The sequence below is a fragment of the Chlorocebus sabaeus genome, chromosome 20, assembly GCF_047675955.1.
Source record: "Chlorocebus sabaeus isolate Y175 chromosome 20, mChlSab1.0.hap1, whole genome shotgun sequence".
NCBI lineage: Eukaryota > Metazoa > Chordata > Mammalia > Primates > Cercopithecidae > Chlorocebus > Chlorocebus sabaeus.
The window spans coordinates 124,513,554-124,526,650 of NC_132923.1; the positions used below are offsets into that span (position 1 = coordinate 124,513,554).

General features: G+C 39.8%; 1 protein-coding gene across 5 annotated transcripts in view; it reads right to left on the bottom strand.

The window, feature by feature from the left end:
- Positions 1-13,097, bottom strand: part of VPS13D (vacuolar protein sorting 13 homolog D) — a 289,932-nt gene that overhangs the window by 214,593 nt on the left and 62,242 nt on the right. For all 5 annotated transcript variants that reach the window (XM_007980502.3, XM_007980501.3, XM_007980500.3 and 2 more), the window contains 4 exons: positions 12,886-12,976; positions 10,365-10,491; positions 7,732-7,912; positions 1,701-1,883 (listed from right to left, as the gene is read on the bottom strand). In XM_007980502.3, the coding sequence (XP_007978693.3) occupies positions 1,701-1,883; positions 7,732-7,912; positions 10,365-10,491; positions 12,886-12,976 (582 nt within the window). The remainder of the gene's footprint in view (positions 1-1,700; positions 1,884-7,731; positions 7,913-10,364; positions 10,492-12,885; positions 12,977-13,097) is intronic.

Sequence of the window (13,097 nt, forward strand, 5' to 3'; positions counted from 1 at the left end):
TTTTAGTAAGTGCTTTTCTGACACAGTAAAATGAGTTTGCAAGGAATAATAAGCAAATAGACTGAAGAGCTGCTGTGGAAACCAGCAAGGAATGATGAAAACACATACCAGGAATGACAAGGCCTCATCTCTGGTTCCAGAAATGTCACTCGGTCTCCTCAAATGCAAAAATGGATGAAGGGGGACTAATCAGACCATCTAAAAAGTCCTCTCAGCTTTAAGCTCTGTGAATTACTAGAGGTTTCCATTTTTATTGTTTATTCTCAAAGAATCCTAGTTTCCCCTAACGTAAAACACAAATAACAACAGTCCTCATCCTAATTACCTCCAAACACTGTTCCGAGAAATGGACAAGTCACAGCCATAAAAAAGAATGAAATCATGTCCTCTGCAGCAACATGGATGGAGCTGGAAGCCATAATCCTAAGCAAATTAATGTAGAACAGAAGAGCAAATGCGGCCAGGCGCGGTGGCTCATGCCTGTAATCCCAGCACTTTGGGAAGCCGAGGCAGGTGGATAACCTGAGGTCAGGAGTTTGAGACCTGCCTGGCAAACATGGTGGAACCCCGTCTCTACTAAAAATATAAAACCTCAGTGGGTGTGGGGGTGGGCACCTGTAGTCTCAGCTACTTGGGAGGCTGAAGCAGGAGAATTGCTTAAACCCAGGAGACGGAGGTCACAGTGAGCTGACACTGCACTCCAGCCTTGGCAACAGAGTGAGACTGTCTCAAAAAGAAAAAAAAAAAAGAAAATGCCCTATGTTCATGTTCTCACTTGTAAGTGGGAGCTAAACATTTGAGTATTCATGGATGGAGATAAATATGAGAACAACAGATACCCTCCTGAGGTTCTAAAATTTGCTAAGAGAGCTCACAAAACTCAGGAAAACACATTTACTTGTTTAATATCAATTAGAGCAGGGTTGGGGTGTGGGGGGAATGGGTCGGAAAACTACCTATTGGGTACTATGCTCACTATCTGGGTTCAATATACCCATCTAACAAACCTGCACATATACCCCCTGTATCTAAAATAAAAGTTGAAAAAAAAAAAAGATGCCACAGTAACTTAAAACTGAAAAGCAATATACTGTATGTTATTATTAAGACATTTTTAAATGGCTTCAAGTAAACCAAAGGCACAAATAAAACAGTTCTTGTAGTCTTGCTACTCAAAGTGTGGTTCACAGAATAGCAGTATCTACAGCACCTGTCAGCTAGGTTAGAAATGCAGGATCCTAGCCCTCACTTCAGACCTACTGAATATAAAAATATGCATTTGGTGAGGTGATTTCTGCTTACATTAAAGTTTGTAAAGATCTTCCCTATAGTATCTGCTCATTTCTAAGTCATAGGCCAATCACGTCCTGTGAAAAAAGCCACAGAGTCTAAAACATTCATATTATAGAAGGAATGCTTTTATATAAAGAAAGCATTATAAAAAGATGGAAAGTTGATTCCATTGGTTTGTTTGCTAAAACAGGTTACTACCTACAGTTACTAAGAGTTACAATTTACACTACCTCAATTCATAAGGTTAATGGAAACGTCAATAAAATGTCAAAAAAAAAAAAATTCTTCAAGCCACATACCCTACAAAAGTAACAGCAATTACGGATCATCTTACAGCAGCATACAAATTTTTCCATTAGTGATCAAATACTAGCTGAACAGAAAAGGAAATGGATACTGATGCTCACCTTATCTTGCAGGGAAAATGTGCCAGGAAAACCAGCAAATAGAAACTTATTTTTGACTTTCAACTTCCCCAAATTTGCTACAATCAGATTATTTGATCTGGAACTTTCTGGGATCAGGAGAACGGGAGCACCAGCTTCAATATCCAGGAGAACCCGTGAACAGCGCTGAGCTTGATCTCTCACCTGAAAGAGGAAGGAAAATTGACTCAGAGGATAATTAATTCCCTAATTTCACCATCAAATAACCTCAGATTCCCAAAAGTTTCATGAGTTTATAAAATAATTAAAATTATACAGAGCACATTCTCTGACCACCATGGAGTTAAATTAGAAATCAGTAACAAGATAATGGAAAATCCCCAAATATTTGGAAAATAAACTACACACTTCTAAATAACCCCTAGGTCAGAAGAAATCACAAGGGAAATAGAAAAATATTTTCACTAAAATAAGGAAGACATAATACATTAAAATTTGTGGGATACACTTAAAACAATGCTTAGAGAAAAATGCACACCATTACTTTAGAAAGCAATAAAAACTTAAAAATCAGAAATTGAAAGGTTCCACTTTAAGCAGCTGGAAAAAGAAAAGTAAATTAAACCTGAAGTAGAAGGAAGAAAATAAAAAGCATAGTCAATGATATAGGAAACCGACAGAGAAAAATCAATTAAACATTTTATAGACTATGACTGCACCCAAAAACCACAGAACATATGTGTGTGTGTGTGTGTGTGTGTGTGTGTATTTTTTTTTTTTTTTTTGAGACAGAGTCTTGCTGTGTTGCCCAGGCTGGAGTGCAGTGGCACAATTTCAGCTCACTGCAACCTCCACCTCCCAGGCTCAAGTGAGATTCTCATGCTTCAGCCTCTCGAGTAGCTGGGATTACAGGCACGCGCCACAACGCCCCGCTATTTTTTGTATTTTTAGGAGAGATGGGGTTTCACCAGGTTGGCCAGGCTGGTCTCAAACTCCTGGCCTCATGTGATCCATCCATCTCGGCCTCCCAAAGTGCTGGGATTACAGGTGTGAGGGTGCCCAGCCCAGAATATATATTCTTTAGAAGAACAGGTGGTCTATTGGCTGAGAGTATGCCTCAGACATAATATAGGCCTGAATAAGTTAGTTATTTTAAAAGATAAAACTAATAAACCCCTGGCCACTTGTTAGCTTGGTTATCTTGGTTAAGTCGTTAAAGTCTCTGTGCCTCAGTTTCCTTATCTATAAAATGGGAATAATAATAAGCCTAAGCCCTACCTCAAAGAGGTGTAGGGATTAAATGAGACAATACATCCAAAAACTGAGGTGAAAATGTAACAGCTATTATTACCACATCAACACCATATCTTTTCAGTCTCTTTTTCCTCTACACACAGCTACGTATTTTTGTATATACAGGCATCCTGACTAGCGCTTACATCTTTAACATGCATTCGGTTATACATTAATGGAAAAAACTCTGAATCATGAGCCAGACAACCAGGGCTAAGAGTTAACAATGTTTCCTCAGTTATAAAATGAAAGGAACAGCTGGGCACGGTGGCTCAAGCCTGTAATCCCAGCACTTTGGGAGGCCGAGACGGGCGGATCACGAGGTCAGGAGATCGAGACCATCCTGGCTAACACGGTGAAACCCCGTCTCTACTAAAAAAAAAAAAAATACAAAAAACTAGCCAGGCGAGGTGGTGGGCGCCTGTAGTCCCAGCTACTCGGGAGGCTGAGGCAGGAGAATGGCGTAAACCCAGGAGGCGGAGCTTGCAGTGAGCCGAGATCCGGCCACTGCACTCCAGCCTGGGCGACAGAGTGAGACTCCGTCTCAAAAAAAAAAAAAAAAGAAAAAAAAAAGGAAAGGAACACATCTGCTGACCACCGCCTCATTAGGTATTATCATAGCTAATTATCTTTTTTTCCTTGATTGTATCCTCCCACTGAAATATAAACTCCATGAAGGCAATGACCTTGTCTTTCTTATTTTCCACTCTGTTCCTAGCATCTGGCAAGCTGCATGACACATTCATTCCTAAATTACAGAAGAAATGAACAAACAGGGTTGTTGTAAGGATCAAATGAGATAATGTGTAGGAAAGCACTTCGAAAACTCCAAAGCATCATTAATATAAATAATTACTGCCAAAAGTACAGGCTACTTATTTCTGCTACCTCCATATTCCTACTATAACTGAATCAAGGGAAGAACAGTAAGAAAAATAACTCCCTGTTGGTCATATAGCTTATGGTAGCAAAACCTACACTCAAGATATTTGTCCCAAGATTTCTAAGGGTGCAGTATTACTTTACAACACCAGCTGCTAGGTGAATGAAGAAGTGTAACAAATATAAGAGGTTACATGTAAATTGGAAGCCATAGGAAAACTGCATCATACTTCCGGGGTAAAACATACGGGAAATCATTTATATTAGGCCAAATTATCTCGTACAACTGATACTTTTATCATTTCAAACATTAAGAATAAAAAGAAATTCAAAGTCCCACTGAATCAGTATTTACAGACCTCAGAAAATGTGGGAATAAAAAGTCAACTACGTGTCAAAAACACGTGTCACCAACACAAGGTGAAAGAAATTTAAATTTCAAACAAAATAGCCTCTTAATCTTATTAGCAAATAAAAGTAGATCTTAGCTCATATAAACCTAATTCAAACAGCTAGAATTAAAGATTCTTGAGAAGATAAGCTTTTCTTCAAAGCCTACATATTGAACAACGTTCAAAATAGAAAGACATTCCTTTAACCTCCTACTTGTCTTATATCATTTCATAAAGCAAAACTTGAGGCTTATTGTTCAACTCTGCTTAACCCAGGAAGTTAAACCCAGTTACTCAGTAATGTACAAGTATCTCATTTCCTAACCCAAATGATTCACCACCATAAGACTTACTACTGTTTCAACCACACATGTAAAAATAACTGCTTTAAATGCACACAACAATTCTAACAGAAAATATTTAGCAGAGTTGTACTGAGAGTCACAAAAAATGTTCATAACTTTGATAAAACAGTCCCATTTATAGGAATCAGTACTATAAACATAATTCAAAAAGTGGAAAAAAAACTTCACTTCTGTAAAGAGATTCACAGAAGGCATTAGTCATAAGAATGAAAAGCTGAAAGCAATTTAAATGTTAAAAATAGGAAAACGGTTAAACTAATAGATTATATAGTTGCTATACGGGAGATCTATGCAAAATGCAAAGCAAGGTGGAAAAAGACTCTAAAAAAAGCTAGGAAAAATAGCTGGATTCTAAAAGTGCAGGTATAAAATCAGTGTGTTTGATATACTTGATACACTGTATGCTATTTCTGAATCTAAATTATTTTACAAAAAGCATATGCAGACCATAAATGTAGTATCATTTTATGTCAAATAAAAAGTCGGACAATAAGAGCGTTGGCAAAGATAAGAATTAAAAGAAATTATTAGACACTGCTGATGGGAGACTATCATTGAGACAGCTGTTTTGGAAAACGATCTGGCTTTATCTAGTGAAGATAAATGTGCGCATACCCTATAGCTCAGTAATTCCACTGCCAGGTATCTCACAAATCAGAGAAAATCTCAAGTATGTGTATCAGGACTCATTGTACACAAGAGCTAAACACTGTACACAACCCAAATGTTCCAAAGGAAAATGGATAAATCATTTATGCACAGAATGAAATGCTGTGAAATAATAAATGCTATTGTATGTAACAATATGAATGAATCTTACCAACACACTAAGTGGGGGAAAAAGCAAGTCATGGAACATTAAATACGGTTTAATGCCATTCTTATAGAGATCACAAGCAAAGCAAAAGATATGGTTTAGGAATTTTGTCTTTTTAATTTTAAAGGATCTTATAGACCCAAAAATCATCAGAGTGGTTACCTGAGGAGTTGACAGGGGAACAGGGAAACAGAATAGGGAAGGAACACAGCATATGCAGGCAGCTATCTTCCTGATGTTCTAATTTTCAGTTTAGAGGCGGGTTCACAGATGTTCATCTTATTATTATACTCTGTAACATATAGACATGCTACAGATAATCTTTTACAGGTGTAAAACACTCAAATTTTTTTTTTTTTTAGTTTTTAAAGAAAGAAAAAACAGTTACATATTCCGAATAAATTCATAGAAAAATGTATAGAAAAAAAACCAGAAACAAATTAAAACATGCTATAGTGCAGAGATACTAGTATGATTCTTTTTTCCAGATTTTCTATCATTTGATTATGTTGCTTTTCTATTTTTAAAAATGCATTCTCTGGAAGATCCACAGGAAACTGACAGTACTTGTTGCTTCCAGGGAGAAAAACTAGATGGTTGGAGAAAAGTAACTGAGGGGACTTTTCCCCAAACGCCCTTTTTCACTTTGCTACTGTACCAAATCAATATCTAACATAGTCAAACATTTTTTATTTAAATTAAAATGTAATTTTTAAAAATGCTGCCACTATAAAGACAGTATCTATTTATTAAATTATAATCTTTTGCCTATTTTTATTTTTATTTTTTTTTTGAGTCATGGTCTGGCTCTGTCACCCAGGCTGGAGTGCAGGTGGCATGATCTCAGCTCACTGCAGCCTCCACCTCCTGGGCTCAAGCCATCCTCCCACCTCAGCCTCCCAAGTACCTAGGACTAAGGCACATGCCTCACCATGCCTGGCTAATTTCTGTAATTTTTTGTACAGAGTTCCACCATGTTGCCCAGGCTGGTCTCGAACTCCTGAGTTCAAGTGATTTGCCCGTCTCGACCCCCAAAGTGCTGGGATTACAGGTGTGAGCCACCACGCCCGGCCATAAAGTTTTTTTAAAAAAGGAGAAAAAACCCATTTTTACAAAAGTACATTGTTATTTTCTGTGGTTCCCAAACTGCACTGAGACACCACAGGGTGGTGAAGGCTTGGAGCTGCTAGGACTTTTTTTTTTTTTGAGATGCAGTCTCGCTCTGTCACCAGACTGGAGTGCAGTGGCGCCATCTCGGCTCACTCCAACATCCACCTCCCAGGTTCAAGTGATTCTCCTGCCTCAGCCTCCCAAGTAGCTGGGACTACAGGCAGGCGCCACCACGCCCAGCTAGTTTTTGTATTTTAGTAGAGACGGGGTTTCGCCATGTTGGCCAGGATGGTCTTGATCTCTGGACCTCGTGATCTGCCCGCCTCGGCCTCCCAAAGTGCTAGGATTACAGGTGTGAGCCACCACGCCTGGCTGCCAGGACATTTTAAATTTTTGAAGGAAAAACAGCATCTGCCAGACACTGCACTAACTAGTAGCTTGTGGTAGCTGGTATTCAATAATAGATCATTCTATACTCCTTTCAGTAAGGTCTTACCTTTGCGAAGCTGGGTCTTCAGCGGTTGCTGTGATAAAAAGCAAGTACCATAAGAAGATAAATGTGGACAGGAAGTAAGGGTTGTAATGTCCAACCTGATTCCAAGTTTGAGAAGTTATGCAGTACCTAAGAGGCACATACCTCCTACCAGTCATTGTGGTTATTTAAGAATGAAATCAAATATTATTCTTTCCATTTGTGTTACTATTTTTTCAAACACCTACTGAGCTGTTAGGACATTGTACTTGTCAAGTTGTTTAGACTTACTTACTTTGTAAATGGGAATACCATTAGGTGCTTCCTTTGGCCTAGGATGTGCCATGAATAAACTACCAGGACCCCACGGGTGCCATGAACTCAGTTTGGAACTTCTGATCTATTGCATTTAGAAAAAACCTACCACTTTCCAAGAGAAATATCCCCACTGAAGTCCTAAAAGGGGCCAGAAATCGTAGTGTTCTTTGTAAATCTCCCTTATCTTTTTTCTTACAGAAAGTGAAAGCTAAACTTTGAAGGTAATTTAAGTGAGATGGAATAAAGCTCTCCAATTACGCAAAGATTTCTGTAGCTAATCTACATGGAGAACATATTAGCAAGGATAGATTACCTTTACTCTTCCAGATTTATCTCTAGATGCCTAAAAGTTCTACTGATCAGTAACACTGGAAAAGCAGCTTGGAGGGCCCAGGCCACCTACCGTCTGCCCCTCAATAGCAGCTCGCTGGCGCCCTAAGACATCTTGCAGCTGGGTGAAATGCTGAATGAAGGCCACCACCTCCGCCTGGAAACGCTGAGTATGCACATACTGCACAGAGGCCATCCGGAGGCTTACGCGAATGTCGTGTTCTCTCCGGAGCAGAGGGTCAGGCCGCCCATACCTCAGAATTAGGATAAAAGTGTGACTCAGATAACAGCAAGACACAAGTTAGTATTTCAAGAAAACTCAGGTTGGTTGAGGGGCTTCCCTAAAAACAGCTTTAATTATTAAATGGAAATCCAAAATTAGGCTTTACAAAGCAAACTCTAATAATTACTCCCTTTGTAAGCTTCCATGACGGGATAAAGGTGTGATAGCCAGGAGTATAAACAGGTGGGCAGCTCTAGCACTGAGGTCACTCAGAGGCTACCTGAGGTTCTGACCTTTCTCCCTGCCCCTTTCCCCTGCCCTGAAAGTAAGTATGCCTGCTCACCATGTTCCTGGCAAAGATTGCGAGGATACGAGCGTGAAAAACAATCAAAATAAGGCCATGAATTAATAGGTAAAGAAAATTAGGCATCGGATTCAATGTTTCTTGGAAAAACTGTCTTCTGGAGGCAGAAAGACATCCTTTTACTTCAGCTGAATGTAAGTCAAAGAGTTGTGGAATCTATAGTCAAAGATAAATTAGCAGACTTCTCAAATTGTTCTGAATTTAATGCAGCATGGTGCCATAAAAACATTATTAAATAGGACACAGTCAACCAACATGGCTGAGTACTTATTTTGGGCTAGGTGGAAAATTAAGAATTTTCCATTAATTATCTGATTTATTTTAGAGTCATGACACCGAGGTACATAATACAAACAAATCCATTCTCAGCAGGGTATAATATAACCCCCCTAAAAATGAAAAGCCCTCAGACATCTTCTTGAAACGGTTTTTCTCAACCTTGGTTGAACATCAGCATGTTACTAAAACAAAAACAAAAACAAAAACAAAAAAGACTGGCCAGGCACGGTGGCTCACGCCTGTAATCCCAACACCTTGGGAGGCCGAGGCGGGTAGATCACCTGAGTTCAGGAGTTTGAGACCAGCCTGGGCAACATGGTGAAACCCTATCTCTAACAAAAATACAAAAAATTAGCTGGGTGTGGTAGCACATGCCTGTGGTCCCGGCTACACGGAAGGCTGAGGTGGGAGAATCGCTTGAGCCTGGGAGGCAGAGGTTGCACTGAGGTGAGATCACACTACTGCACTCCACTCTGGGTGACAGAGAGAGACTTCATCTCAAAAAAAAAAAGAGAGACTAAGCATGGCCCTAGACCAATTAAATCAGAATATGCAGAGGCAGACCTGAACATCTGTATTTTCTAATACCTCTTAGATTATAAAAAAGAGAAAGAAAAAAAAAAAGGTTGAAAACCACCATTTTAAACTCCCTATTTTCTGAGAAAAGAATTCTTTTTTTTTTTTTTTTTTGGTCAGATGGAGTTTCGCTCTTGTCACCCAGGCTGAAGTGCAGTGGTGCAACCTCCACCCCCCAGGTTCAAGCTATTCTCCTGCCTCAGCCTCCTGACTAGCTGGGATTACAGGTACCCGCCACCACACCCAGCTAATTTTTATATTTTTAGTAGAGACGGGGTTTCACCATGTTGGCCAGGCTGGTCTCGAACTCCTGACCTCAGGTGATCTGCCCGCCTCAGCCTCCCAAAGTGCTGGGATTACAGGCGTGAGCCACCATGCCCGGCCCTGAGAAATTAATTATTTAATAACCAGACAGGCCTAAAGATCCCTTTCTAAAATCTAACATAGAAACAATTCAATATAGATCATGTTTATAAAGAAAAATGCAAAATGAACTCCTATCATCAACAACCTTCTGAGGCTGAAATCATTCCACAACTTTTAGAGCTACATGGAAGCTCAGAAATGTTCTAATGATCCAGTCCCTTTTATAGATAGAAAAACTGCTGCATGAAGACTACGTGACTTGTCTCAGGACACACAGCAAGTTCATGGAAAACCTGCCTGAGAGCCCAGGGCTATCAGGAAGCAGAATTATTCAATCAAACCCTATCTGGGGCGTGCGCGCGCGCGCGCGCGCGTGTGTGTGTGTGTGTGTGTGTGTGTTGAGATAAGGCCTCCCTCCGTCATCCAGGCTGGAGTGCAGTAGCACAATCATGGCTCACTACAGCCTCCAACTCTTGGGATCAAGGAATCCTCCCACCTCAGCCTCTCAAATAGCTAGAACTACAGTTGCATACCACCACACCCAGATGATTTTCTTCTTCTATAGAGACAGCGTCTCCCTATGCTGCCCAGGGTGGTCTCAAACTCCTAGCTTCAAGCAATCCATCTGCCTTGGCCTCCCAAAGAGCTTAGATTACGGTGTGACCCACCGCACCTAACTCATACCCCATCTGTTTACAAAGTTTTAAGTAGCCCACTTCAACACAGATCCATTTTAATGAAATTTAAAGTCAGGAAGAACTCATAACCATAACTTTTCAATTTCACCTCTAAGAAGGTAAAATTCTTTAAAAGTTTTCTTCATTGTCTAGCCAACAAGAATCTGAAACAGTAAGTATTATGATAAAATATTAAGTCAGAAAAAGATCGAGATTTTTACTTAAAAGTCTGGAAGATGAGTGCTTCTTCACCACTGGTGGTGAACCGTTCTCTGTAGAACTCTCCATGGGATGTGAGGTCACTTAGAGACAGACTCCCAATGCTGCCCTGTAAGGCCAGATCTCCCTCTAAGGATGATAAAGTTAGAACACGTTACTATGTATCTTCTTTTTGTCACACAACTTAAATATGTCTGGAACAAAAGCTGTTATACACATGCCTCAGATTTTTCACTTTGTAATCAAACATCAAAAGCAAATTTTCATATTCCAATATACCCAGAAAAATATTTTTTACAATATTTAAAACAAAGTTTCAATGCAAAAAGAGAAGAAAAGAAAAAGTCTCAATGCAGAAGTCCAAAGGGGACTGAAATAATATGGCAACATTACACATTTAAAAGATAAAACCTTTATAAATACAGACAGAAACTTGAGGCTTTCTGAGATGAGACCCCCAACTAGAATTAAACATCATTAGCTCTATTAATTATACTCTGGATAAAAGAATAAAGGAGGAAGTGTCAGAAACACGTCAGGTATTCAAGCAACATTAAGTGTGTTTTACTGTGATTTAATGAAAGACCAAAATTAATGAGATGGATAGACACCAGAGACACAGATTTGAAACTGCTCTGTATATAAGTGAAGTTTCTAGAAGGTGAAAAGAAGAAAGAAAAGGTGACTGAAACATGTACAATTAGCATGTGAACATATAATGAGTCATTATTAATACTGTATGGATACTAAAAAGGAATATTCTGAACTGTTGTCTCTGTAAAACAAAATTTATTATCATAATTATCGTTATAAAACAATTACTAAGGTATATTTGGCATGCTAGTTCAGCTCCCAATGAATCAAAGACATAGTTGTTTTTTTGTTTTTTTTTTTGAGACAGGGTCTCACTCTGTCACCCAGGCTATAGTGCAGTGGCACAATCGTGGCTCCCTGCAGCCTTGACCTTCCAGACTCAAGCAATCCAACCACTTCAGATTCCTAAGTAGCTGGGACTACAGGCACTGGCCACCACAACCGGTTAATTTTCACTATTTTTTGTAGAGATGAGGTCTCACTATGTTGCCCAGGCTTGTCTCAAACTCCTGACCTCAGACAATCCTCCCACCTTAGCCTCCCAAAGCGCTGGGATTACAGGCGTGAGCCACCATGCCCAGCCACATACTTATTTTAGATACCTAATGTCTTCTAACAAAAATACCCAAGCTTTTACCAATCTTAAAGGCCATTAACAGGAATACGCTGTAAAAAAAAAAAAAAAAGCCAATCTCCTCTAAGAAGCTTTTCTAAAACAACTGTACAAGGCATGAAACTTCAGCCTCAGTTCATTCCCTCCCCAAAAGATATTCTTGTTTTTACTATACCATCAACATGTGAGCTTTGTAATCTTCAATAATTAGGGAAGGAAAAATGTTTTACTTCACACTTTATAAATCTCCACTATTTAGGCTGGGCACAGTGGCTCATGCCTGTAATCCCAGCACTCTGGGAGGCCAAAGTGGATGGATGGCTTGAGCCTAGTAGTTTGAAACCAGTCTGGCCAACATGGTGAAACCCTGTCTCTATAGTTTAAAAAAATAAGTTAAAATATTATTTTTTAAAAATCCTATTTAGGACCTGATGTAGTTGGTCACCTGTATTCGACTAAGAATTTTAACCTACAAAGTCCCATTAGAGAGAATGCTGGCCAGGTGCTGTGGCTCACATCTGTAATCCCAGCACTTTGGGAGGCAGAGGCAGGAAAATCACTTGAGGCCAGGAGTTCGAAACCAGCCTGGCCAACATGGTGAAATGCCATCTCTACCAAAAATACAAAAATTAGCCGGTCATGGTGGCATGCACCTGTAATTCCAGCTATTTGGAAGGCTGAGGCATGAGAATCGCTTGAATCCAGGAGGCAGAGTCTGCAGCAAGCCAAGATGGCACCACTGCACTCCAGCCTGAGCGACCAAGCGAGACCTTGTCTCAAAAACACAGAATAAAGAATGCCAGCTTTGCTACAATATCTCCTGCATAATACCATCACCTCTACTGGTAGCTCCCCCCAATTTATGACTCTAGATGCAGTCATATCCTCTGGTTTCCCAGAGACAGCCCTGTTGTATGCCTGTTTTCCAGGTGTAATTATATTAATGATGTCCCCTTTAACTCTCAAAAATATCTCAATTTGAACAAAAAAAAGTTATATGGGCACCCTAGAGTTTGTTGAAAACGCAGACACCAGGGCTCCATCCCAACTCAATCAGATTCTTGAGAAGGAGATGAGAGACAGGAGCAGGGAAGAGGTTGTGCCAACACCTGCACTTTTAACAAGCTATCCAGATGATTCTGATCCATAAGCCAGCATTTGGGAAACCACCAACATGAATCCTGGCCAGACTAGTAACCACAATCAAGCCACTGCCACACCTTACTCAGCGCATGAGGACAAACAATTTGTGATCACAGTGTTCAAATGCTGACCAGATTTTGCAAGTTTGCTTCCCTCCGCCCCCCACCACTTACCAATCATTTCCAGGTGTGCTACTAATTTGGACACATTTGCTTTGGCAAGCTCACTTGTGGTCTTATTCAGCACTAGAGAAAGTGAATGAACCTAGGAACAGACAAGATAAAGCAAGGCCAGTATTACTGGGGAGAAAAGGTATCTTTCAGGAAAACGGAAGAACAATCAAAGAATACACAGAAAGGCTTGGGAAATTTGAAGGTAATGCTTT